This window comes from Neoarius graeffei, chromosome 14 (assembly GCF_027579695.1).
Source record: "Neoarius graeffei isolate fNeoGra1 chromosome 14, fNeoGra1.pri, whole genome shotgun sequence".
Taxonomy (NCBI): Eukaryota; Metazoa; Chordata; class Actinopteri; order Siluriformes; family Ariidae; genus Neoarius; species Neoarius graeffei.
This window is the reverse complement of record NC_083582.1, coordinates 17,145,730-17,172,359: the sequence shown is the minus strand read 5'-3', so window position 1 is coordinate 17,172,359 and position 26,630 is coordinate 17,145,730. Positions and strand designations below refer to the sequence as shown.

Below are 26,630 nucleotides of genomic sequence, written 5' to 3'. Positions count from 1 at the left end.
CTGTTTCAGTGCTATGATTGGCACGAAATCCTGATTGAAAGTTATCAAAACAGCTGTTTGATATCAAGAAGGCAGTTAATGGATTGAACACAATTTTTTCAAGGATTTTCCTGATGAATGGTAGATTTGATATTGGCCTGTAGTTATTTAATACTGAAGCATCCAGATTATTCTTTAAGTAGGGGCTTTACAACGGCTTTTTTTCAAGGACACAGGAACAATGCCAGTCTCTAGGGATGTATTTATGATTTGAAGCACATCTGTAATTATAAGATGTAGAACAGACTTAAAAAAAGTTGGTGGGCAGAATGTCCAATTCAGATGTTGAGGAACTAAGATTTTGTACAGTTTTTTCAAGAGTCTCAATCAATTAAACAAAATTCTGACATTGTGTTGAAGTCTGTCACTGGTGATTGCAGTTTTTCAATTATTTGCAACTGAGATTATGAGCAATATTATGTCGTATTTTATCAATTTTACCTTTAAAAAAAGGATGCAAACTCATTGCATTTATTAACAGAGAAGTTCAGGTGCTAATTGTGGTGGGGGATTTGTTAGCTTCTCTACTGTTGAAAATAGCACACAGGCATTGTTCATATTCCTGCTGATGTTGGAGAAGAAAGCCTGTCTTGCTTTACGAATTTCATAATTATATTTACAAAGCATCTCGTTATGGATTTGATAATGGATGTGAAGTTTAGTTTTGCGCCATTTTCTTTCAGTCTTTCTACATTCTTTAACAGTTCAACAGCTGGGAATTGCTTCCATGGTGCTTTCTGCTTATCATGGAATCTTTTGATTGGAGCAATATCATCCATAATTTAGGTCATATTTAAATTAAAAATTTCCAGTAAATCATCTACAGAGTCTGACATTTTGGTTGAGATCCGAGAGAGAGCTTGCTCAAAGAGAACACGTGTTGTCGTTTATGACTCTCCTACCCATAGTCATTGAGCTGTTCTGAATGTGAGGAGACATAGAAACATCAGAGAAAACACAAAAATGATCAGATAAGGCCAGGTCAACAACAGTAGTAGAAACAGTAAGACCCTTTGTGATGACGAGGTCAAGGGTATGACCACGAGAGTGGGTCGGCCCCTGTACATGTTGTACTAGGTTGAAGTTGTCAATAAGTGCAAGTAGTTCATTGGCATAAGTGTTTTCAGGATTATCTACCTGCAAGTTAAAATCCCCAGATATAATAAGACAGTCAAACTCTAAGCAAATGACTGACAACAGTCCACCAAACTCTTCCAGGAAAACTTTGGCTGAATGTCTCAGAGGCCTGTAAATAGTTGTTAATAATAATAATAATAATAATAATAATAATGTTAGGAGAGCATGTAACAAGTGCACATAAGTGTTCAAAGGATGTAAAATCACCAAGTGAGGATTGTTTACATTGAAAAGAGAATTTGAATATATTTGCAATCCCTCCACCTTTCCCCTGTCGGGTAACATTCATAAAATTAAAATTTGGGGGAGTTGCTTCAATAAGGGTGGTAGCACTATTTGCTTGATCCAGCCAAGTTTCAGTCAGAAGCAAAAAAATCAATTTATCTGCAAATTATGTTTGCAGATAAGACCATTAATTAAAAATGACTTGTTTGAAAGTGATCTAACATTCAGAAGAGCTAGCTTTACAGAAAGTCTAGAAGTAATATCCGCTTGGGCACTCAGTTTTGAAACAGGAAGGAGACTAGACTGGTTTACGCCCTGGGTTAAATATGCTCTACGTTTTCTATTTCTTATCAACACAGAAATAGAGAATGGCATAGGCATACTGGGTCCCAGCTTGTTTTCAAAACTACACCCAATGCAGGGACCCCCAGCACATCATACTAGACTTTATGTTCCATTTTGTTTGAGATTGAGACGATTGGAGAGGTCATCTATCTTTTAGATGGTGAAAAAGATTGGTAGCCAGCTGAAAGTCCTGGGCGAACACAGTTCAGTCTGTTGGTTGATTTTTGATGAACTGGGTACACAGCTTGTCGCGACAGATTTGGGCTGGAAAGAGTGAGTGTGTAGCCATTGGCAGCAGTCTTTGCATACTATTAGGGAAATCCATGCAAGGGGGAGACGGAGATGGTACGATAAAATCAGAAGAGCGAGACTTTGAGGCCTTTGCAAGTGTCTCCATGGACACTGTCTCACTGATTGTCTCTGTGATAGTTGCGTGGGGTCGAGAAGTGGACGAAGCAACCTTGACATGGTTATCTTTAGTCAGGTCCTTTATCTGGATGGAATCGCATGCTCACATTTTCCGTGTGATTGTTGTCCTTGGCAGTCTGCCTCAGATGGCTGTGTGTCCTTGGTGAAGACTTGCATAGATGATTTTAGCATTGCAGAGGTATTGTTTATATTTGTAACTGGGTCAGTCTGCGACATCTTATCAACCGTTCTCTTCAATGTTGACTGAGAGAAAATTGCAAGTCTATAATGATCTGCTAAAACTTTGGTCTCAATCCAGCTGAGTTCAGTGCTGTTTGGCTTGAATTCTCTGCGATTCCAGAAAAGGTTAAAATTGTCTATAAAAGTTCATACCAGATGAAAAACAAGTTTTTCCAAGCCAGGTGTTAAGACTGAAAAGTCAACTAAATGCAAAGCTTTCCCTTGCAGGGAGTAGGCCACTGATAAAAGATTGTATTCCAGTCTTATAGAGATGAGAAGAGTTTTTTTTAAAATCCTCTTGGACAAACAGCTGTTCTCTGAAAACAATGGAAAATAAAATACCATTTTGGAAAAAAAAAAAAAGTGTTGGCATCCATTAATTTCTTGTATTAAGTGTAAAGTGCACACAGTCCTTCACTGTAAACAACACTTTCAGTAACAATTTAAGCCTATATAAACACTGACTCATACTGCTTCTCTTGAATGTATACACGGAAGTAAGGCAGAAGGTAGTTTGTCAACGTCACCTCAAGACGACGCCAACGATTCGTCAAATTTGCGGGAAAGTTGCGGTGATTGGATATAATTGCAACACCACCCTGAATTTGCGGGGATTGGTTGAATTTGCGTTGTTGCAAATTGCAACATTGCGAAATCCTGGAGGGCCTGATTGAAGTTATGCAATCACTACGAAAAAGTCTTCCAAGTTACTGACATCATACGTTAAGCCTCATAATGAAGGGGGGGGGGGGGGGGGGGGGGGGGGCAGGACTACACCCAACACACCAAATGTGAGGGTTGGATTAGGTTGGCCACCCTCACACACTATGCAAGACAGTTTTAAACACCATTAGATCCCAGCACAAAGCAAACAACCAACATGGAGCTAAATAACTTGGGGGGGGGGGGGGGGGGGGGGGGGGGGGGAGAGCGAGAACTGGTTCCCCCCAGTGTATCAAGAAAAGTCCTCCCAGCCAACAAGTTGAATCCCTCACTCTGTTTAAGAAAATTAAGGCAATTTTAGAATACTTTAATTTTTGGAATTGCATTTATTTTTTTTTTTGCATTTTGTAGATGCTATACAACAGTGCTTAAATATCACTTCAGAAATTAAAGATGCAATAAATAAAAGTTGCAGTGCTTGAAATGTACAGTACAAGTGTGGAAATGAATCTTTTTTTTGGGGGGGGGGGGGGGGGGGGTACCACACCACAACTCATTGCATCCCCCCCCCCCTTAAGGAAGAACCCAGAAAGCCTTTATGAAACTTTAATCCATCCTGATTTTTTTTTCCACTGAGCTGAATCTCCCCCATGGATATTTATGCAAGTGTGGGTTTAACTTCAGAACAACGGATACATGGATAATCACCAGCTGCTGTCAGCAGAAGTTTGCTGATGAGGAATAAGGAGTTTCAGAACGGCTTTTAAATAAAACCACCCACCAAAAAAAAAAAAAAAAAAAGCCATCTCAGGAACCTACAGCCAGATAGCCAGCTGAAGACCTGAAAAGGAAGAGTAGAATTTTACAAAAAAACCCACACTTTCCAAACTTGCATGAGATTTAAAAAGGTAGACTGCCCTTCAGATTTTTCAAGTGTACAGTAGGTCATAAGAATCCCCCCCACCACACACATTTTAGTCCACTAAACAATGAATGAATTTAGGGCCATATGGCCCCAAATTCTCAATCATGACCCAATTCAATATACTACATCACATGGTGGGCTTCCCTCATTTGTGCAAGGAATTGTGGGATACAAATTTGAAATGGGAGAGGAAAATGGAGGACACGAATGAAACGTGAAAGGCCAACTACATTAATGGAAAGTGAGAAGACCAGGTTCCAAAGGAAAGGAAACCCAGGACCAAACAATATCCGTCAACAAGCACCTCAGTGTGATCCAGTGGCGGCTGGTAGTCTTTCAAACAGGGGAGGCTGGTTGGTTATGATTTCCAGATTTTAATAAAAAAATAAAAAATAAGAAAAAGACACCACACACACACCACATCAACTTTGCCCATACTCTTGCCTCTGATCTGGCTGATTGTTGGCAGGGTCACAAACTATGAAACAGGTTCTTTTGGCCCATTAACCTACTGTCCAATATACATGGTGGTGGTGTTGGGGGGGGGTATGTTTTAACATTTTAAAAATTGTGGCATGTTGTTTAAAAATTGATTATTGAAAGCAGCTCTTTGTCAGGAACCTCAGCAGTACCAGCAGAGTGTTCTTGGAATAGGCACGAGCACTGACCTTGGGGAGCCAAACAGAGCTGGGTGCCACATTTCATTCAATGACACTTTCCTTATATTTTACTTATTTTGACAATTTTGATAACCCTTCACTTTTAATCCAGGTCTGTAGTGTGAAACGTTCTCAGCTGTGTTTTTGTTTAAAAAGGTTTTCCAAATTGTAGCTGTGTTTAATTCATATCCAGAAAAAAAAAAAATTGTATTTATTTATATATATATATATATATATATATATATATATATTTATATATATATATATATATATATATATATATATATATATATATATATATATATATATATATATATAAAATATACTCAGCAAAAACATTTTAAATATGGTAGATTCTATATTTTTGGTCCATCCATGACATTACTAAAGTAGCCTATTTACTGTTGATGTGGGTCACTTGCTGTTAGCCAATTCACTTTCTCGTACCAGGACAGCTGAAAGGAACGAGCATTATTCCCTACCTTTTTCACCAAGTCAATTTGGGGCGTTGGTCTACCCTGCACTTTAATTTTTTCCCCGAAAGGAAGACTGGCAAATGGCTTCGCCAAAATTAAATCAGCAATGCTTGGCATCCGTGCGCAGCTTTCTTGCTAGCTGACTAGCCCCATCAAGTTCAGTCACTCAAATTACATTTCTGGAACTAAGATAGCAAACTTGACACTATATTTACACTTTATTTACAACGAACTATACAAACTAAAAAAAAGCTGGTAGAAACCATATGTAATGAATGAAATCAAAATGTAAGCTGATCTCTTACAATACACCACAGCACTTGCAAATCCACATGGGACTGAACTGAAGTTCACCGCTGCCTGTCTATAGTTGAAACGAGCGGTCAAAGAAAATATCCGGCCGCTTTCACCAAATCACCAGTCTCCTCGCGGAAACTGCCATGTCCCTCCCACTGTGAGGCTCGGAGTCCGTAGGCGGGCATTTTCGCAGTATTTGTCCTATAGAGGGCTCCGAGATGATGCTAAAAATAGTAACACTGCGCGTGCGCGGCCATCTTGGAAGTCACTCACGCCAGAGCGCTCAATAGAGTACACATTCACCGATTCGTTTCTGCGTTAGAGGGCTTAGAAGCTTGGATTTAAGAATTTAGACATCTGAAGTGATGGAGCACTACTGTGAAAGTTTGGATAAGCAGGCATGGGAGTGTTATGCTGAGAAGGTACGTTTCATTAGGAATGTAGATCCATACACTTAGTGAGAAGGAATGGAAAGCTGACCCCAGCTTGTTGCCACATTTAACATACATAGAGCTTGTGAACTCTAGTGGTTCACCCAAGTCCATTTTGTGAACTAAAGGATTTCCAGAACAAGAGCATGGAAGCATATGATAGATTTGTGTCCGGTTGGGTCCACGATGTGTCGTGTTTACTGCTGAAGACAGAGAGACAAAAAAGTGATCAGAGGGAAAGTGTTACACTCGCAGAGACTATCCCAGCCTAGTCTACACCCCTGGATAATAGTTGACAAGAGACATGCCATTTTGTGTGCACATTGCAACTGCATTGCTGGACTTGGGGAATGTTGCTCCCATGTTGCTTCCCTGTTTTATGTTGAAGCGGCCACGAGACTGAGGGAAAGAACGACGGTCACACAACAGCCGACATACTGGATGCTACCGGTAACTATGAAATTAAAATAACCATTTTAGTAACTATGAAATTCAAGACAATATTAACCTACCTGTCACAAAGTGATCAGAACAAATCCGGATACAGTCAAGTTGGTAGCCAGCCACTGTCGTCTCCTCCGCTCGCTTTTCTTCTGTGCTGCAATTCCCTGGTTAATCACGACTTTAGGGAGTCTGTGGAAGCTTTTGCCACCCTTTTCCCCTCGGTTACTACAGCCAACAATGACGCACGTATTCGGCACGGTCACCCCTTTTTACTTCGCTGGACAACAATGCACTGACCGCGTGCTTTGACTTCCAATATGGCCGCCGCTGGGTTTGCACTGACCTCGAAGCACTCTATAATAGTCTTGCATTTAGATTGAAAAGCGCATAGCTCCCAAATGCCATTGAAGTGCACTGAGGCTGGGCTGCATCACGCTGTCACGAAGGGGAAAAACTCACGCGCACATTAGGCGAACTGGGGAAAGTTATAACGGGATGATTTCGCACTGTAGTTGGGTTGAGCACACATTATGATTCTGGATCTGAAATAGCAGTGTTATAACATTGCTATTTTAGATCCAGAATTTTTAGAGTAGGCTGAGCCTTCCTCATTGTCTTAGAGCAATCGCCTGTGGTGTGATCAGTTGTTCACTTGGCAACAGAATGATGTAACCATCAGTGCACAGTCAAGGTAAACCTGTAGATTGCAGCTAAAGCCCTGCACTCCCGCGGGACCCGACGTAAAGCAGTGCGGCGCGGGACAAATTTTGAAAGCTCTGTGGGCACGGGCAGGAGTGCACAATGCAGGCACGAGAGGTGATAAGCTGCAGTCCCGCTAACTAAAAACGTGTTTAAAATAAAATTTATAAGTTATTAATTTGTGTCTATTGTATATAACTTGTGCTGGATATTTTATTTGGCATTAATAAAAACATTTTAAGATGCTAAATTTGCAGCTGTGGTCTAATCTCGCATACGTTTCCGATTCCTTTCCACTCTTCCGTGTTTGAGATCTCCGATCATGGCAGAAGAGCAGAGCTCCTCTAGTGAAGCTCAGTGCTTCAGAAGTAAGTGCTGCTTTAAAAAGAGGTACATTTACCGTTAAAAAGTCAAGAGTATTAGTCCCAAGTATTAACTAGTATTTATAAAAAAAAAACACACAAAAAAAAAACAAAAAAAAACAAACAGTATCGCACAGATTATTTCTAGCTTTAAATTGAACAGACAGTGTATAATCTGAGGAGCTGGTTGTGCAGCACTTCATGAGAGAATGAAATCACAGTTGGAATCATAACGCCACAGACTTGGAAGTGGGAGTGTGAGTGCGCAAAGCGAGAGCTGTCAATCATGAGCACATGCAGCGGTCAACTTGGAATGTGTCAGCAGAATGTCAGAGTCTAAACAAACTTACAATAAATGAAGGATTGGTCAGTGGAGAGCTCAGCTAAGCTCAGCATGTTTAATTCCCCAAGCCAATGACAAGAACTTTGAGAAATAATGCGAACGTCTGCATCATGCGGGATTTGCGGGCGGGACTGAAAATCATAATTCTTTGCGGGAGCGGGCCTGCACAATGCGGGAGCAGGACTGAATTCTGTCCTGCACAGACCTCCAATTGCAGCTGCTGTAAAACCCAAAAGAAGCAGGTAAACCTCTGCATGCACACACCGGACTTCCTCGGTCTACTTGACTGCGTGAAGTGAGCAATTTCATGCATATTATTTGCTAGGGAATCCCCTCAAATTAAGTTAACTTCCTAGCTACAGAATGGCCTGTTTTGAGAGATTACAGAAATAAACATCACAATGACATTTCAGGGGGAACCCAGTTTCACCAATTTTATGAACTTGAAAGGCCATATAGCTTTACATAAGTGCACAGTGATGTAAGATGAAGAATTGAACACTTCTTGTGAGCTGAGAAACTTCCCAAATGGCACAAGGCCTATATTTTGTTAGAATCCCCACAAGAGTGCATTAAGATTTTAACACAGGAATAGACTTACTCCATGTTGTTTTTGAGCTGCTGGACAGTGTGTTTGTCCAAATAGCGGCAGAACAGCGTGAGCAGGTTGGAGGGTAAGCAGAGTGGCTCAATGAGGGATGAGCGGGACAGCTGCCGTGCCACATGGAAAACAGTGTCCGTCCTAGCAGAAAGAAAAAAGTTAAACGTGGCAGCACATCTAAATGATGAAATGACTAACTGAACTGTCAAAGCCTCTTTCACACATTCAAACTCCAGAAGGAAGGGACACCCCCACCCACAGCATTACCAGCTCTCAAAGTCACCAATGCTTGGCTCCATGGGAACATCAGAGGTCAGGAGTCTCTCACCATGTGAAAGCAATGCATACAGCAAGGACAGACCAAACTATTTAAAAAAAAAAAAAAAAAAAAAGAAGACATGATCACATTTGTCTAAATCTATTCAGTTGCATCCCAGCAGCTCCAACAGTCCTACAGGTTCAAATTACTGTATTCATTTTCTATAGTAACAAGATCCTTTATTCAAGACCGTGAGAAAGTTGTGGGGTTTTTTTTGTTGTTTGAAAAAGCACAACTACAGAGCAGACTGAATTCCTGCTAAAATAAGGATTAAGAGAAGAAACAAACCTTATTCTGGCAGGCCAGTGTTAAGCGCAAGTCTGTGGAGTCAGGTAAGGCCATAGTGAAGTTCTGAAGAATGCTGACCAGCTGAGTGAAGTTCAATGTGCCAATTACAGCTCGGAGAGATGGGTAGAGGACAGGAAGAGCCTGAGGGAAGGAAGAGCAACATGATCAGGTTTAGAAGACGACACTAGTCCATCCTTTGGGTATTTTCATATGGTACAGTTCAGTTTGTTTTGTTCATTAATCAGGAAATTCATCTGAATTGCTGTCCTTTTGCCAACATCTGTTCATTGGCAAAAACAGATTCATACACCATTCAAACACTTGTAAAATATGCTCGATACCATACAAGTAAAAGAGCATGGTACAGTTGGATTTATGCATCCCCTGTTCATCCCAGGAGCGCATTAAAAGAAACCAAAGCACCAAGCTCAGTGTTATACAGTTGGTCAAACATTTACATACACAGACAGGAATGTCATGGCAGCATTGGGCTTTCAATTATTTCTTTGAGCTGTTCTTTTTCTGCAGTACAGTGATTTGTACAACCTGTATCTTTAATAGAAAAAAGTTGTGCACGAGGTTCCCCCCCCCCAGGAGAAAGAGGGGGGAAAAAAAAAAAGTTAGATACACCCACTTCCATTAATTCAGTGGTGCTGAAAGTTCCAAATGTCTTAACTTGCCAAGGCCTCTTAACTTCTAGTTAGTGATGACTGACTGCAACTGGTAGCTTCTCTGTGCAAAAAAAAGCATCAGAGCTCTCACTAGATTGACCAACACACAGAACAATGGGAAAGTCCACAGAGCTCAGCATGGATCATAGATTTACACCACTCAGGAATGACTCTTGTAGCCATTTCTAAAACAACTGCTGATTTAAAGTTCCAACAGTTGTCTGCAAGTACAAGTTATTGGCAGATGTAGCCACTTTGCTGGAAGACGACCCAAACTGTCAGCCTCAGCTGAAAGGAAATTAGTTCAGAGTCAGGAACAACCAAGGCACAGGTCTGCCATGAACTGGAAGCTGCTGGAACACTAAAACGTGCTTGACTAGACACCACAGACCAAGAGGCTGCTGTCCAAGAAAGAAGCCCCTGCTCCAAAATCAACACCTTCAAGCTTGACTAAGTCTGCAGCTAACCACATGGACAAAGTCTTCTGGAGGAAAGTTATTCAAGATGAGAAAAATTGAGTTGTTTGGCCAAAATAACCAGAGGTACACTATACCAACTTAAGCATGGAGGTAGTAGCCTCATGCTCTGGGGCTGGCACATTGCACAAAGTGGCTCGAATAATGGAGGAGACTACCTCAATTCTTCAGCATAACCTCAAACTATCAAACTTGTAATTGGGTGTTCCATCAGGACAACGACCCCAAATACATCCCTCAAAGCTGGTGGTGGAGGATGAAGCAGCTTAAAACAAGTCCTGACCGCAACCCTGTTAAACATGGACAGGGTGTTTAAAAGTAGGGTCTGTGCCAGGAAACATGCAAATTTAATTGAATTATACCAATTCAAGAAGAGTAGTCAAGCATCCAAACAGAATACTGCAAGAAGCTTAATGGCTACCAAAAGCATTTAATCAAGGTTAAACTTACTAAGGGCCTTTTAACCAAATGTGTTCTGTCTGTATACTTGGCACTGTTAATTTCAGAAAACCCAAAATAAAAGGAGCTTTTCTGTTAAAAACACACTATACAGCCATTCTACCACAGAAAAGGTGGATTAGTTCAAAGAGATTGTAGGTAAACTGACCATAACCATATCACTGCAGAACTATTTCAGATAACCACAAACCAGAATTAACAGACCTCATCTACATCTCGGCTCATCAGTGCTGGCAGCTGTGTTGAGATCACTCTCAGAACCTGTAGAGATGAATCATGGGATAGAAATGGGAGGAGCCTCGCCAGCAGCTTTTTCCCTTTTGAAACCAAGAGGCATGGTAGAAACGCTTCTTCAGACTCCCTTTTTAAAATAAAAGAGGGGGAGGGGAGACAAAAGGTATAAGAATTCTATTTAAAAAAAAAAGGGGGCAGAAAAATGTAAGGAATCCAAGCCATGCGTCTGCCCTACAAAGAATTGGGGTTGCATAGCTGACTGCTGATCTGCTCCACTCCTCTCTGAATGGTCTCTAGCCTTCTCTGCTTCTCCTCTTCATCCGAAATACTTGCCTTTGCTTGCTCAGCTTCCTCCACCCCCAACAAAATGATGTAGCACTGAGAGCAGGGCAGATGGAGGAGCAGAATTACACATCCTGAAAACCAACACACCTGAACAAAGGTGTTGGAGCTACTCAGTAACCCCACCACGACCTGGAGAGGCCCTGCAGGCCAGCAGACTGGAGGTGAAAAATGTTGATTTGAGAGAGTTTTGCACTTTAAAGGAGATACGCAGAGCCGTTATTTTTAAATAAATGAGTGAATAGCATCTCTATCCTTGACTTGTATGCTACATAAATGGAAATAAAAATATTTGAGTTAAAATCTACCACAAAGTCAGCATTTGAGCTGCCCCACTGAGCCAGCCATGCCTGAGGTCACTGCAGCAAGTGGTTTTAAGGCAGAGGCCTTTTACAGCTATAAACTGAAGTCATAATTTACGGTGAAAGTAAGAAATACCATGACCAACTTGCTCAGCTAAGACTGATTTTGACTTCATGGATTGTGGGTTGACTCATTAAAACAGGATAGGTGTTATAACTTATGCAACATACATGTACATGCATTTTCACTGAAAATGTAAAAGGCTAATTAAATAAGTCAGATAAACTGACAGTCACAATCTGAAGCAAATTAAGTAATCTTATACCGGTAAAAAAAACACCTAAATGCAGAAACTTTTTAATCCAAATGAGAGAGTCAAAGCTTACCCATCTGCGTTCTCACTTCTTGAAGGTTGATCTTGTGGCCAATTGCTTTGAAACAATCCAGTTTAGAAACAAGACTGCTGCTCCACTCATTCTCTCTCTTGTCTACATGGAGTACCCCACCATTACTGCTCAGCTCAGGCAATTACTAAAACCTGGGATGGACCGTCACTAGTTTTAGCAACAACCACAGGGAGGTCACTGCCCAAGCGATAGGTCATGTCCCATTCCATCCCAGGTTTTAGCAACAACCCTTGGCTCACTCTGGGAGGACTGGTGCAACTGAACTTTGCTTTTTCAAAAAAAAAGCCACACCCACTACTTTCCTTTTCTTGTTTTTGTTGGTACTGCACCCTCTTTCAACATTGGCTTATAGCCAACACTCAACAGATTAGAGGTTTCGTACGAGTCTTCAGTAAAATGTGCAGAGTAGAGACCACTTCATAGGCACCCAATGTGCCTGTGAACTTCTTGCAAAACAAGTCCAAATCTTTGCAGTTTGAACATTCTTGGACCATGAATGCACCGTAAACCCACCTTGTTATACTGCTGGCAGGTGCAGCAACAGCTACAGGGTATGGTAATAAGTTAGCTCAAAATGAAGGATTGGAGTTGCAGTCAGCTCTGTTTTAGTATAGCGGAAATGGCAAGGAGACCAATAGATTTCCTGCTGTGACGTTACAGACATCAAGATCATTCACTGACTGCTACCTATATAAAAATCACTTTAATCATAAAAAAAGTTACTACATTAGATTTGTTAACACTTGAAACTATTCCTGTGCCATTCTTGAAGTCTCAAGGCATTCATAAACAAAAATGGCTGTGAGTCTTCAGTAAAATGTGCTTTAAATACAAGGGTTTTTTTTTCCCTATCAAGTTAGAAAGAATGGCTTTTGTAATGGTCAAACAGTAAATCCAAATAATTCAAGAGCCAATCTTCCAGTACAGAGGATTCAATGTTGTCCAAATTCACCATCTACCCATTTTCAGATTCCATTCAACAGCATTTGCTACACAGGGGGCAGGGGGACCTTTTTAAACAAAAGCACCAATTTGTAGAGATTATACAGTAGACTATACATTTGGAGAAACAAACAAACAAAAAAAACCCTCCTCACATTCTCAATGGTGTTCAGCACCTCAAGTCTCTGCTGTCTGTCTTTCTGTTCCTTGTAAACAAAAAGCAAAATGAGGAATTAATCAATCAATTTTAACATTTTATATAAAAAGACTGAATTTTCATTGAGGTCTCCCTCACTTCCACACTGTGACCATGGACAGCATCGATGGCTCGACGTGGTGAGTAACACGTAGAAACTGCAACTTGACCCAGCGAGCCCTCAATATGAACCACTAGAACACAACAAATCTGTAGTTTAGCCTCACCATTTCCATTCCTTGCATTTGTACACCGAGTAGGGAGCCACTGGATATGGCACTCTAACCTGGAGTGTATGAGACAGTTTTGCTGACGTATGGTGTTGTGAGTTTGGGTGGTTCCCTCTTAGAGCGGTCACCCAGCATTTCCTCCTCAGCCAATTTTGCCTCCAGTCTCCGATAGTATTCCTAATTGGGGGACATACATTTACCCTTCCATTTCCACACTTCAATCAAATTTGACAAGAATAAAATGTGCATTCCCCCAGAAAGTAGTAAGCGTCTGTCCATGCCATAAGAATTATTTACCAAGATATTTTCCACCAATATTTCCCCCCCACCAATTCTCCTGAACTGATCTTGCCCCAGGACCCACACTCACCCTTCAAGTTATGATGCAAAAAGCAGTACATCTTTCCTAACGTCAAAATTTGTGGTGGAGTAGTTTGTGTACTTGGGTGAACTTCAAGGTTGCATCACACATCAATGAACAGCTTTGAGGTGAGAGGTCAGAAAGAGCAATCTCTCAGACAGACAAAAGCACAAAACATTTAAGTGTACCCTTCTCCAATTAGCATTACCAGTACAGGCTTGGGGGTAGTGTCCACAGGCTGGGGCCACCCACACAACTGTCAGGCTCAAACAGAAATGGACAAGCGAAGCCATCTTGTGGGATCACCACCTGCAAGTGTGGCTCAGATGGATTAGACCTTGCCAATGGAAACTTGAAGGGAGAGCCTGGAGGTGGTTCCTTTTTCCTCTGTGGCCTTCAGCCTGGTACTTTTGCCACATTCACCTATGGAAACTATAGTTGATTTGTTTTTCTCCAGTTAACAAGAGGGTCGCCTCAGACACGCCAAGTCTTGGAGAGGAAAACAGTTGGCAAAGGTAAGGTAGATGCTCAAAAGGACAACTGTGACACTTAAAGGATATGGGACATGGATTTTTACCTGGGCATAATTATGTATAAAGGACATAAGAAATGCCATCTAAATCACTGCAGGGTGTCAAAAATGTGAAAACCACCACATTATTCAATTTTTATATACATCAGCATAAAACAAGGATTCGTTAATGAGCTAGGTGGTCACATGACCCGTGACGTCACAAAAACTTTCCAAGGAGCCAGCGCTTGGGAATCTAATGTAAACAGGTTACCGAAATGGACACCATCGACAGTGATATTCCCGATGTTTCACAGAGATCGGAAGTTAGACCCTATCAATTCGAACCGATAGCTGGAAATTCACATGAACATAGATCTTGTCTTTACTCTGACGGGTCAGATGATTCTGAGTGTGAGTTCATTCAGCCCTCATGAAACTGAAAGTGGTCGGCTGGATAACACTTTCTGGTAAGTTAAAAACAATTCTGCTCAAAGGCTAATGATCTGTTGAAAGAAGTATTATTTTTGTATCATACATTGAAAGTTCATCATAGATCTAGCTAAAGTCCGTTGCAAGCTAGTTTTTTTTTGCTGATTTTTTTGAAATTGAGATACAATGCTTCCAGAGTCCGAGATGAAAACATTCAAAATGGCGAAACGAGTCAGAATTATGATAATCAATAACTGATACACCCAAAATTATAATACTAATCCTTACCTCGGCTTTCAGTCGCTTAGCGCAGAGGTCTTCGGGGGGGGGGGGGGGGGCCGCGAAATCGCACCGGACCACTCATATCAACAAAGATATTCCTGCCCTGTCCCCTGGCCTCCGTGCAGGGATGCAAACAGCACGCCTTTCGGCAGATGCCGCCTTTTTCACGGCTGAATCGCGCAGATCCGATTTAAAAAAAATAAATTAATTCATGAAACATAAGGATGAGAAACAGTTTAAATCGGGAAGCTGCGCACATTTGTGCAGCCTGGCGCAAATGCGCGCAGATTCCTGATTTAAACTTCTCATCCTTATACTTCCTGTTTCATGAATGAATATCGCTCAGTACCTGAGTATTAATGTTGAAAGAATCCTCAGTGAAATGGTCCGAACACAGTTTGTGGGAAACAGTAGGTGCAAAGTTTTTTCAACAGGTGTTCTGTAAAGTTATCCTACCTCTTGGATTTGTCCTACCAAGCCTACTGCGCATGCGCAGGTAAGCCCACACTTTCCTCAGCTTCGGGTCCTTGGGGAATGCAAAAAAAAAAACCCACTTACTCCAGGGCATTTCCCATTGGAATTATTGCAACCATAAGCAGCACAATACACCATGATGTCCAATGTACTTTAAAGACTATAAAAATTCTCGTCATCCACTTCTCCATTCATCTACCCGCTTGTGCTGTGCCCGAAAGTTTTTGTGACTTATGATCACGTGACAGCGGCTCTTCCGGTTGCAAAAAATGCATATCGGAAGTCGAGCAGAAATGCCATATAATCACGAATATAACGATTTTGCTGAATTTAATAGATGATTTTGTATTTGTTGATGCAATTAATTCATATTTTTAATGGAAAGAAACTGATATAGCGTGCTTATGTTTCATGTCCCATATCCTTTAAGAGTCAACTAATCACTGAGAACCTGCAATCATTACATAGAGGAGCAGATGGGAGGTCTGGAAGGGGTAAAGGATTTAACAGCCATCCTTTTAAAGTCACATGAACAAGAATTTTAAATCGGAATGAAGTTTTGCTGGTTGCGAGTGTCCATTATGGCCAGAGCATCCAGGACATACAAAAGGACAAGCTTCTGGCAAACCATTTAGCAGCTCAGGAGGGGCAAGTGAAACCTTGTGCAATCAGTGCTAGGCAAGTACAGTACACACAAGCATTTACCTCTGAATAGTGCAAAAAGCATGTGAAGGAATTACCTTCACTGTAATTGCTATTAATTGAAAGGAGCCAGCTAAGGCTCAGACACCTAATATAGATGCCCACTGGCTGCACCCTAATAGAGCTGTTCCAGGCATGGCTGCACTGACCCTGGGGAGATCAGACCTCATGTTTGGCTTGGAAATGCCTGAAGATCTCCCAAAAATGTGACCAGAGATGAAGTCTGGACTAACCTTTTGAGCATGTAGCCACTCTGCCAGACTGGAGGGAGGGAAGTGAAGGAATGAGTAATGGGGAAGCAGCTTGTCAATAGAACCAGCTGTACTATAATCTTCAGTCATGGGAAAGACAAATCATCCATCAGACTGCTAATAATTCACCAAAGCCCACCAGTTGAGAGCCACTGGTTAATATTGATTAAATGCATTTTTATATTTAGGAAAAAAGACGACAAGGTGGAACAAAACTGCAGAAAACTTAAAAAAAAGGCTAACAAAGAATTCGGACAAGCAGAGAGACAAGGAAAGCAGGTAGTTATACAGAGAGAGACGAGACAGAAGGCAAAAAAGGGCAGTAGTGAAGGCAAAAGCTTCTTACCAGGAGTTGTACAAAAGACTGGAGACCAAAGGAGAGAAAGACCAGCTAGGCAGAGAAACAGGGAAGTGAGGGATGTACAGCAGGTAAGAGTGATGAGATATAAATGGAAATGTGATAACAGTATTAAGAAGGTGGAAAGAGTACTTTGAGGATTTATTAAATGAGAATCCAAGAGAGAAAAGGTTAGGTTTGTTGGAGACAGCAAATCAGGAAGTAGAGTTGGTTAGTAAGGATGACGCAAGGGCAGCCATGAAAAGAATGAAGACTGGGAAAGCAGTCAGACCCAATGGTATCCCGAATGAGACTTGGAGATGTTTGGGTGAGACTGCTGTGGCATTCCTAACAAGATTGTTTAAGATCCTAGAGAATGAGAAGATGCCAAATGAATGGAGAAAGAGTGCGCTAGTCCCAATATACAAGAATAAGGGAGATGTACAGAGCTGCAGTAATTAGAGGATTTAAAAAAGAAAAAACCCACAGTAAGCCACACCATGAAGTTATGGGAAAGGGTATTTGAGGCGAGCTTGAGAAGAGGTAGCAATCTGAACAGCAGTATGGGTTTATGCCAAGGAAGAGCACATCGGATGCAAGAATGTTAATGGAGAAGTACAGGGAAGGCCAGAGAAAGCTACATTGTGTGTTTATAGACCTGGAGAAGGCATACAATAGAGTGCTGAGAGAGGAGTTATGGCATTGTATAAAAGTATGGAGTGAATGAGAAGTATATATTAAAGTGGTGCAAGACATGCATGAGAACAGTGAAACAGCAGTGAGGTGTGCAGTTGGAACAACTGAATGGTTCAAGGTGAAGGTGGGACTCCAAGGATATGCTTTGAGTCCTTTCTTTGCCATAGTGATGGATAACTTGACAGATGAAGTGAGGCAAGAGTCACCATGGAACATGTTTGCAGATGATATTGTGATATGTGGTGAAAGTAGGTGGAGTTGGGTTTGGAGAGATTGAGGTATGCATTGGAACAAAGAGGAATGAAGGTGAGCAGTAGTAAAACAATACATGTGCATCAGTGAGAATGGGGATGAGTGTAGTGAAGATGCAAGGAGCAGACAAAGAAAGTTGGTGAATTCAAGTACCTGGGGTCAAATGGGGCTGAGGAAACCCAGGGGATGCAAAGCTGGAGCTAAGCTAAAGGCTAGGCTAGCAGACAACCAGCAGCACTACAAACCATCCATTCCCTCCATTATCATGGGGAATGTGAACTCGCTGCCGAATGAAGTGATGAGCTTTCCGCTCTGAGCAACCAGGAGAGTTACCAGGACAGCAGCTTATTTATCTTTACAGAGACATGGCTAACACACCTTGTACCAGATGCTAACATGGACCTGTGGGGATTTACTGCTGTGAGAGCCAACAGACACCAACATGCAGGAAAAGCAAAGGTGGGGGACTCATTTATGTCAACGACCACTGGTGTAACCCGGGACATCTCTCTGTAAAGACACTTATGTTGCCTGGACTTGGAACTGCTAGCCGTTAGCCTGCGGCCATATTATCTGCTGAGGGAGTTCAGTCACGTGATCATCTGTGTTTACATCCCTCCAAAGGCAGACAGCCACTGCATGTGAGAGGATTCACTCTGTCACAGCAAGGCTGCAGACACAGCACCCTGAGGCATTTATGATCATTTCTGGGGACTTTAATCATGCTACTTTGGACTCTACTTTGACTGCTTTTTACCAGGCTGTAGATTGTCCAACAACGAACAGGACAATTGACTTGCTGTATGCTAATGCAAGGGATGCATACAGAGCCACACCCCTCCCCCCACTAGGGAAGTCTGACCACAACCTGGTTCGTCTACAGCCGAAGTACACTCCCCTGGTCCAAAGGCAGCCTGCAACAACCAGCTCCATCAGGAGGTGGTCCCCTGAAATGGAAGATGCCCTCAGAGACTGCTATGACATCACGGACTGGGATGCGCTGCTTAGCCCACACTGAGGACATAGAGGGGCTGACACACCATGACAGATTACCTCAACTTCTGTGCAGACATGGTCTCCCCTGCTAAGACTGTACGGTGTTGCCCTAATAAGCCATGGGTAACAGGAAGTCAAAGCTGTCCTCAACAGGAAGGCTACCTTCAGGAGCAGGGATAGGGAGGCGATGAAAGCAGCACAGCAGGAGGCGAAACACTGCATGAGGGAAGCCAAGGACCACTACAGGAGAAAGGTGGAGCAGAAGAACAGCATGAGGGGAGGTCTGGGAAGGTGTGAAAACCATCACCGGCCACAACACAAAGACCAGAGTTGAGGGGACAGTGGTGAGGGCTAACGAGTTGAATGACTTCTTCAATCAGTTCAACCAGCCCATGTCCCCCCCCACCCTCTCCCTCACTGCAGCCATCCCTCCTTCCCTCAACACACCTCCCCCCAGTCATCACAGAAGCCCCTTCCTCACAGACTCCTATGCATTACTGCAGACCAGGTCAGAGGTCAACTGAGGAAGCTTCACCCCAGGAAAGCAGCAGGCCCAGACAAGGTGTCCATGGCTACTGAAGACCTGTGCTGCTGAACTGGGTGAACCACTCCAACGCATCCAGGCTGGACAAACTGATCAGAGGCGCTGGCTCTGTGGTTGGCATGAAGCTGGAGACTCTGGTGACTGTGGCAGAGAAGGTCTATGGACAAACTATTGATCATCATGGACAATGCCAGTCACCCTCTGCACACAGTCATCAGCAGCCAGAGGAGCCTGTTCAGTGACCGAATGCTCCTTCAAGTGCAGGACGAACAAACTCAAACTCCTTTGTCCCTCAGGCCATCAGACAGTACTACCCCCCCCTCCCCCAGAGAGGAGTTGTAACAGGAGGACAGAGGACAGGAAAGAGCAGTAGCCTAGCAATAAGCAATACCGGACAATGTGCAATACAAGGTCCAATATAAAGTGAAATATCTTTCCTGCTTCCCCACACACAACCCTACTTCTCCCCCCTTCCCCCATATCTTTTATATTTGTATATGTAAATATTTTAACAAACTTCTAGATAATTCTCCATTTCTTTTCTCTTTATCTGTAATGATGCTGCTGGAATCTTAATTTCCCTGAGGGAACCCTCCCAAAGGGATCAATAAAGTTTTATCTAATCAATAGTGGAGGTGAGAGTGTGTGCAGGCAGGGTGGAGCAGTTGGAGAAGGATTTCGGGAGTCATTTGCGATCAGAAAGTCCCAGCAAAAGAGAAAGGTAAGTTGTATAAGACAGTAGTGAGACCAGCTGTGAGGTATGGATTGGAGACAGTACCCTTAAGAGACAGGAGGCAAAGTTGGAGGTGGAGTTGAGGATGTTTAGGTTTGCAATGGGAGTGACAAGGTTGGACAGGATAAGGACAAGCATATCAGAGGGACAGCACATGCACAGAGCTTGGAAATTAAACCAAGAGAGATGAGACTGAGGTGGTATGGGCACATCCTGAGAAGAAATGCAGAGCATGTTGGAAGGAGAATCTTGATGGAGCTGCCAGGCACACAAAAACGAGGAAGGCCAAAGAGGAGATGCATGATGTGGTGAGACAGAGGACATGAAAGTGGCAGGTGTGGTAGAGGATGTGGAAGACAGGGAGCAATGGAGACAAAAGATCTGCTGTGGCAACCCCTAACTGGGAGCAGAAAAGAAATGCATTTTTATATTTAATCTGAAGAGGTAATCCTGAGCAAAATGGTACACATTGGTGAATAGAACACTTACAGTAATGGCTAGTTCTACATTATGTTGGGGCTCTGTACCTGGTAGTAGTAATCATCCTGATGTGGGTTCTCACTTTGTAGCTGGATCATCTGCAATTTAATGATCCACTCCTTCTCCTTGGCCGACATAAACTCAGCATAATGATCCCAATACTTTGGCTTTCTATTAAACAATTAAGCAAAGTCACTAGCAAAACAATTATGGTGGCAACACAGACTTCATATTGTGCTGAATGTGGCAGTTAGTGTTTAATCTGCTAACAGCAATCATTAACACACACATGCGTGTTAGTATGGTCAAGTCTAAAAGTAACATTCTACCTCCGAAAGCCTTGAGGACGCTGACTCAACAGTCTCTTGTGCTGTGGATGGAATTGGGTTGCCAAGACTGGGAACCTAAATATCAAAAAGATCAAACTCCTTAATTTCAGGGATATTGTAGTATTAAAGATTCAAGAGGTTTACAATAATTAAGAGCCTGCCCAGGCAGCTAACCTGAACCTCTGAGGGAGGGGGCTGGGTAAAGGGCTGAAGCAGGGGCCAGGCCGGGGTGAGTTTGGTCCAAACTGCAGTGGCATCATTTTGGGAGAACGGAAGTGTGGAGCAGAGGGCGAAAGATAAATGCCTGGCTAAAGAACAAAAAAAAAAAAAAAAAAAAAAAAAAAAAACACCACACACACACACAACACAGGAGTAAGCTTACACACTTGCAGATACCCTAGTGGGGATACCAAGAATAAAATGGTAAAGCTCATTCAGGACAAGTCACAACTTGTAAATCACTTTAAACATACATATGCTCCATTCAATTCATAGACAGTGAATATTTCTCAATTTCTTGGCTCATATCCTCATCAGGGTTGTATTTAAGGTTCTCTGAAGTGTTCCTGATCCAATCCAAATTGGTTAGAAATGCATCATTTCATAACATCAGGGCTCCAGACCAACTTCTTCCACTAGTAGCATTGGTGCTCCTCATTACATTTTAGGAGCACCCCCCCCAAAAAAAAAAAAGTTAGGGGCCCCACTTAAATCAGCATGCAATCAACTCATTTTCAAGCTACATGTAGCCTTTAGCATATGCCATCTTTGCCAGGACCCTTTTTATTACTCCCACCTCTCTAGAGAGCACCAGATCATATCAAACACCAAGTTAATTGGTTCTCTTTTGCATGAATTTGGGAATTCACCATTTAGATTTCACTTGCTTTGGCAAATTAGCTCCTATTGGTCTGGTCAGCGTGAAGTCATACCCAGCAATGGCTTGACAATTCACCAAAAACATGGTTTGTGTAAATACAGTTGGTGGGTGGAGAAAACCATGTTGATCATGGGGGTTTTTTTGCACGATAAATACAAGTCACAGTTCCTGAACACCTATTTAAACACCATTATCTGCAAGTAGATCTGCACTAACTGATTTTAAATAAAACATAAAATTTTAGCCATTATAGGGCTTGTGGAAGTTAGCTGGAGCCAATGAAATTTGCATAGAACATGTTATTTAGCAAGCTAGTGATTGTTCATGTTAGGTAACCAAGTAAGCCAAGTAGCTCATTAGCATGGTGGTGGTAATGAGCTTGAAGTACTCCAATTATGCATCACACTGTCTCCCACCATTCAATATTTGTCTCTTACCTGCTAAGCCTTGCCCAGTCACATGTCTTGTCACTATATTCATGGAGAATGAAGCATCAGCCAAGCTCTAGCAACATGCTTATCTTTCATATCACCCCCATGTAAATGGGGAAATACTTTCTGTAGTTTGACAGTTGTTGCCTTGTAACACCATAGCACAACTTGGGGTTATTCACCAACCAGTATGAAAGCAAAAGTGACATCCACTAGAGTGGAAATGTACCATTAGCTCTCCACTCTCTTACACCATGAGAATGTCCTTCACTAAACTTTAACCAATTAGCTAGGTGCCTACTAGCCAGACATCTAGCATTCACTAGCCTGATACTTTTGGCTCATGAACACCTCCAAGAGCCACCTGCTCTCACAGACAGGGGTAATTCAACAAGCATCTCTGGTGAACAATCAGACCTTTCATAGAAGTTTATGCAAGATGGTCATTTATCCAGTGGTAAAACCTTCATACAAGCTCCTAATCCCTGGACTGCAGATCTTGCTCCCTAAAGCTCACCATGTTACCTTGTTCAAAAGGGCATTCCAAGTGGAAACTGGCACACAAGTGTAGAAAGCCAGTCAGATTGCAACAATCAAGATCTTGAGGTCAGATGGGCAACTACCAAGCTACCAACAAAAACTCTTGATATTTGGCACCATTGCAAAGCCACTGGTGTAATCAATTATGTTCTGCATAAAACTACCACTATTAGACTCATTTTGTATTACTTAAAAGGCATATTCTGGACCAATTTCTTCTTTTAATATATGAAAGTATGTCCCTTTACACACTCATCCAGAAGGGTAATTTTGCACAAGGCCATCTGTCTACAGCAGAAAATAAAAAATAAGACACATCTGGAAAAATCCCAAGGGAGTCTGGAGCCAGATTTGTGACGTTATCTGCGGAAGCACGAGCAGGCTGCACAAGCTTTGCATGGTTTAAGTGCACAGCCTGTGTAAACCAAGCACTCCCATTTCTCTCTCATTGTCCAGTCTTTTGGGAAACGATGAGTACTAATCCCATCAAGATTGGTGTTGCTACACCCTCCTATGATACATCTGTTAACCATTTTAATAATTACATGATAACATTGAAGAAACTTGCAGAAAACCACCAGGTCATTTTCTCATAAACCAGCACTGACATACCAGTAGGATTCAGAGGGAGGCGTCCCGCAGATGTCACAAAAAAAAATAAATGTTTCCCAGGAAATCCAAATGCCAAATTTTCAGAGGCAGACCAATTCACCTCAAATGGTTTGATTTCAACTGAATTTCTGGTATTGTGCAAGGTTTTTAAAAAAAAAAAAAAAAAAAAAAAAAAAGCAGAATGTTAGATATTTGACCCAAGTATAATATAAAATAGAATTACATTGATCTTGCTCCTGAATTTACCTGTGATATGCCCTTTAATGTCCTATTTTACTTCCATTTTCACTCCCCCACCCTAATCACTCAACCAAGATTTAATCTAAAAACATTAGCTTTAAAATGAATTTTAGATTTGACAAAATAAAAAATAAAAAAAAAAAAGTTTAGGATCCACTGAACCCCCCCCCCCCCAATCATGAAACATTTGTGATATAGATTTGTCATGAAGATATGTGCATTGCTTAAAGATAAGCAAAGTCACCTGGTTGTACTGCTGTTTAATTGAGAATGGACTCCGAGGGCATATTGGAGATCTAGGCATCACTGGACACGCAGGTGTCTGCTGAGGGAGAGGCCTCTGTACTGGCGATTGCAAGTTAGGGGACATGAACGGCAACCTACCACGAGATGACCTGTCGATCACTTGCACAATGGCTTTGTCCTATTCAGAGCAATTAGAAAATGAGTGACCAAGGGAACAGAAAGTAACAAAGAAACTGCATCATTCATAGAGGGCACCAAGCATTCATACTTGTAAGAGAGGTGTTTGTCTCACTGGGCTGTAAGGTGATGACATCATCCACTGCATGAAACAAGTACAAGCTTTTACCAGCAATGTTATCACTTTCAAAAGATATAAACCTATGGTTTGTACCCTTCACAGGAACACCACTTCCCCAACATTTATTTCTTAACAAGTGTGTTTGATCATAGGTCATACTGGTCTATAGTGGAGAAAGAGGCTACACAGTTGTTAAGAGGAACCTTTTGAATGACATGTTGCAAAAGCAAGAAATATTCACAGAGAATCAAAATCACAAGTATCTCAACTGTAGGTGTGCACGTTTCAAGCTCCATCCATCTACATGACACTTTAAACAAAAAGCAAGCAGCTAACCATGTTTGCGTTGAGATCCCCCCAGCCTGAACTGCGTCCACAGTCCACAATAGCGCTGTCCAAACTCTGAACCATAAAGCAAGCACAAAACATGTGTAAAACAGTTATAGCACAAAATCAGTGTGTTTGAGGACCTTAAATGAAGGTTCATTTACTAACAATTGCCCATCCTTGGTGTTGGTTAAAACAATGCATTTTGGAAAACAGAAGTCCTTATACATTGCCTTAAAATTTGGGAAAACATGGCATATCCTGATTGATTCTGCCAAAGAACTGAAACCGTACCATTAGAAAGGGTGCGGGGGGGGGGGGGGGGGGGGGCAGAATTTAACATTGTTGTGTAAACAGATTTAACCTCGTCCCAGAAAGACAAACCCAGATGTGCAGGAATGATAGGAGAATCTCATGTCCATCATAACACCCATGCACACCTAAAATAACTTCCTGCTGTTAACAGAAAAGAGCCGAGCCAAACCTTGAGACTGGGTGGACCTTCCACAGTCCTCATCACAGCTGGATCATCAAGCAGCTGCCCCTTACCGACTCGCTCCCTTCGGCTGCAGGACCTTTCGCTCAGGCCTGCAGGAGCCTGGGGCTTGATTTCAGCTTCAGGGCTGGGAGGAGAGGACTCGTGTGGTGATGGATGAGGGGGTGAGGAAGGCTGGTTTCCTTCCATTAACAGAAGATCAACAGGATCTGCCTCCAAGTCTTCAACACTTAGGTCTGCAGAAGAAAAGTCAAGAAAGTTAAAAAGGCCATACATTTTTTTAAGCTACATCATGCATTGTCTAGCTTCACAGCAACAACTGAATACCTGATGACATCTTGGTGGCTACACAATACTAATAATGCACCAGATTAGACATACACTGCCCACAGCTAACAAGGGCCTCAAGATGAAGACTGCAAGTCTCATATGCCCTTTTCACAGTCCTGACCTAATCCCACCTGACTTCTCAGCAAAACCATCTCAGAAGTTGGTTGAGATGCTACTTTAGATAAACACTAACAGCCAAGGTTGGATGTTGAACAATCAAAGCAGTTGCTAAGAACAAGAGAGATGCCATTTGACCTAATCCGAAGGTCTCTTCATTGTACAGGTCAATCTCCTCATCCTCTTCCACCATTTCTTGAATGAGCACAGATTCTTCCATTTCTCCTCCATCACTCCACTGATCTCCATTTTCAGGCCAGCAGGCCTCAGGAACAGTCTCACCCTTGTCTTTCTGTAAAGCACAAAACAACTACACCTTGGTAAAGAATTGAAATTTGGCCCAAACCCACAATGGAGTGTCACCCTCATCAGACTAACCGTCTTGGTGAAATTTGAGTGTCTCCATTTCCCATAAAAAAAAAAAAAAAAAAAAAAAAAAACACACTAGATAGAGATTGTGGTTCTGCAGCTGCTTTCAGTTTTCATCTAATAGCCTTGTGGATATCAGGCACATTACCTCAAGAGTAAAAGTTGAAATTGATAGACTAGCCAGGGCTTGATTTAAATAAATAAAGGGGGGGGGGGCTGAAAATTGATTTGATGCACACCCTATCTAGCAACAATCTAATTAAAAAAAAATAGATTACCACCAAGCTTTTTGGTTCAAATTTAACCAGCCACCCAACAAGATAGCATCTAGATCTTTCTTGTGCGTCCTTCACAAAGAGTCGGTTCTCGGCGTTCATCCGAAAGAGCCGACTCACTTTGTAAACGACATGTATACACAAACATAGCATTTCTTTCCCCACTTTAGCAGATGTATGCGATGCCATTTCTCTTCTAGCGTACTAATTTCAAAGATATTTTCACAGAACCATCATTTAATGTTAGTGTGAATTCAGATTGAGCCAGAGCTTTATCCAGGTAAAGGTGACGTCTTGCTTAATGTTTTATGAATTTACAAGTTGAGTTCTCTTCACTTGTCTAAACAGATACAGGGCTGAAACATGTGGCGTATATCAGCGGCATCATTTTTTCGAGAAACCGTCTTTTCGAAACTGAAGGCGTCGACTCTTATGCATGAACTGAGTCAATTGATCTGACTCACTGAAAAGAACCGAAATTCCCATCACTAACAGAAACAAACCTAACTGGAAGTGATACGTAAAACGGACTAGGCTTGCTACACTGTAAAAGTAAACCAAACACAGCTTACCGGTTTCTCAGAGTCACTCATTTGGCTTGACTGTAAAGTAACACTGCTAAATTCCCCGACTACTAACACTTCTTTTCTTCCCCTACCGACATGTTTAAAAAAAACTCATTAACGTCTTTATAAATACACACACCTGCTGGGGGCGGGGCTTCGTGCCATGCCACCTTCACGCGCTTCCTGGAAATACCTGTAAGCCAGCTCTGAGAAGTGAAATGCTCTGAGCTTTTTTTTATGATACAACATTTGTAGTTTGTGATCATGGGTGCAGATCCCGGGGGGGACATGACCCCCCCAATTTCTGAAAAACATGAATTGTCCCCCCAATAAAAATCCCCTAAATTATTCAAAATTGTACA

General features: G+C 42.0%; 1 protein-coding gene across 1 annotated transcript; it reads right to left on the bottom strand.

Annotated features, from left to right (window-relative positions):
• Positions 1–3,864: 3,864 nt before the first annotated feature.
• patl2 (PAT1 homolog 2) lies at positions 3,865–26,295 on the bottom strand. The gene is made up of 18 exons (XM_060938767.1): positions 26,275–26,295; positions 25,197–25,350; positions 24,600–24,847; positions 24,125–24,190; positions 23,759–23,809; positions 23,489–23,668; positions 20,716–20,849; positions 20,542–20,616; positions 20,260–20,383; positions 13,218–13,338; positions 13,031–13,125; positions 12,891–12,941; positions 10,977–11,119; positions 10,712–10,868; positions 8,902–9,042; positions 8,562–8,659; positions 8,295–8,435; positions 3,865–3,898 (listed from the first exon to the last, which is right to left on the bottom strand). The coding sequence occupies exons 1-18, from the start codon at positions 26,293–26,295 to the stop codon at positions 3,865–3,867; spliced, it is 2,034 nt and encodes a 677-aa protein (XP_060794750.1).
• Between the last annotated feature and the right edge of the window lie 335 nt (positions 26,296–26,630).

Excerpts from the sequence above, each read along its gene's own strand:
- patl2 (XM_060938767.1), bottom strand. The coding sequence starts at position 26,295 with ATGAGTGACTCTGAGAAACCG. Across the intron at positions 23,810-24,124 it reads GGGATCTCAACGCAAACATG|TGGATGATGTCATCACCTTA; the intron begins GTTAGCTGCTTG and ends TGTTTCATGCAG. Across the intron at positions 11,120-12,890 it reads TGCTGAACACCATTGAGAAT|TGCTACATCATTTTGTTGGG; the intron begins GTGAGGAGGGTT and ends CCCTGCTCTCAG.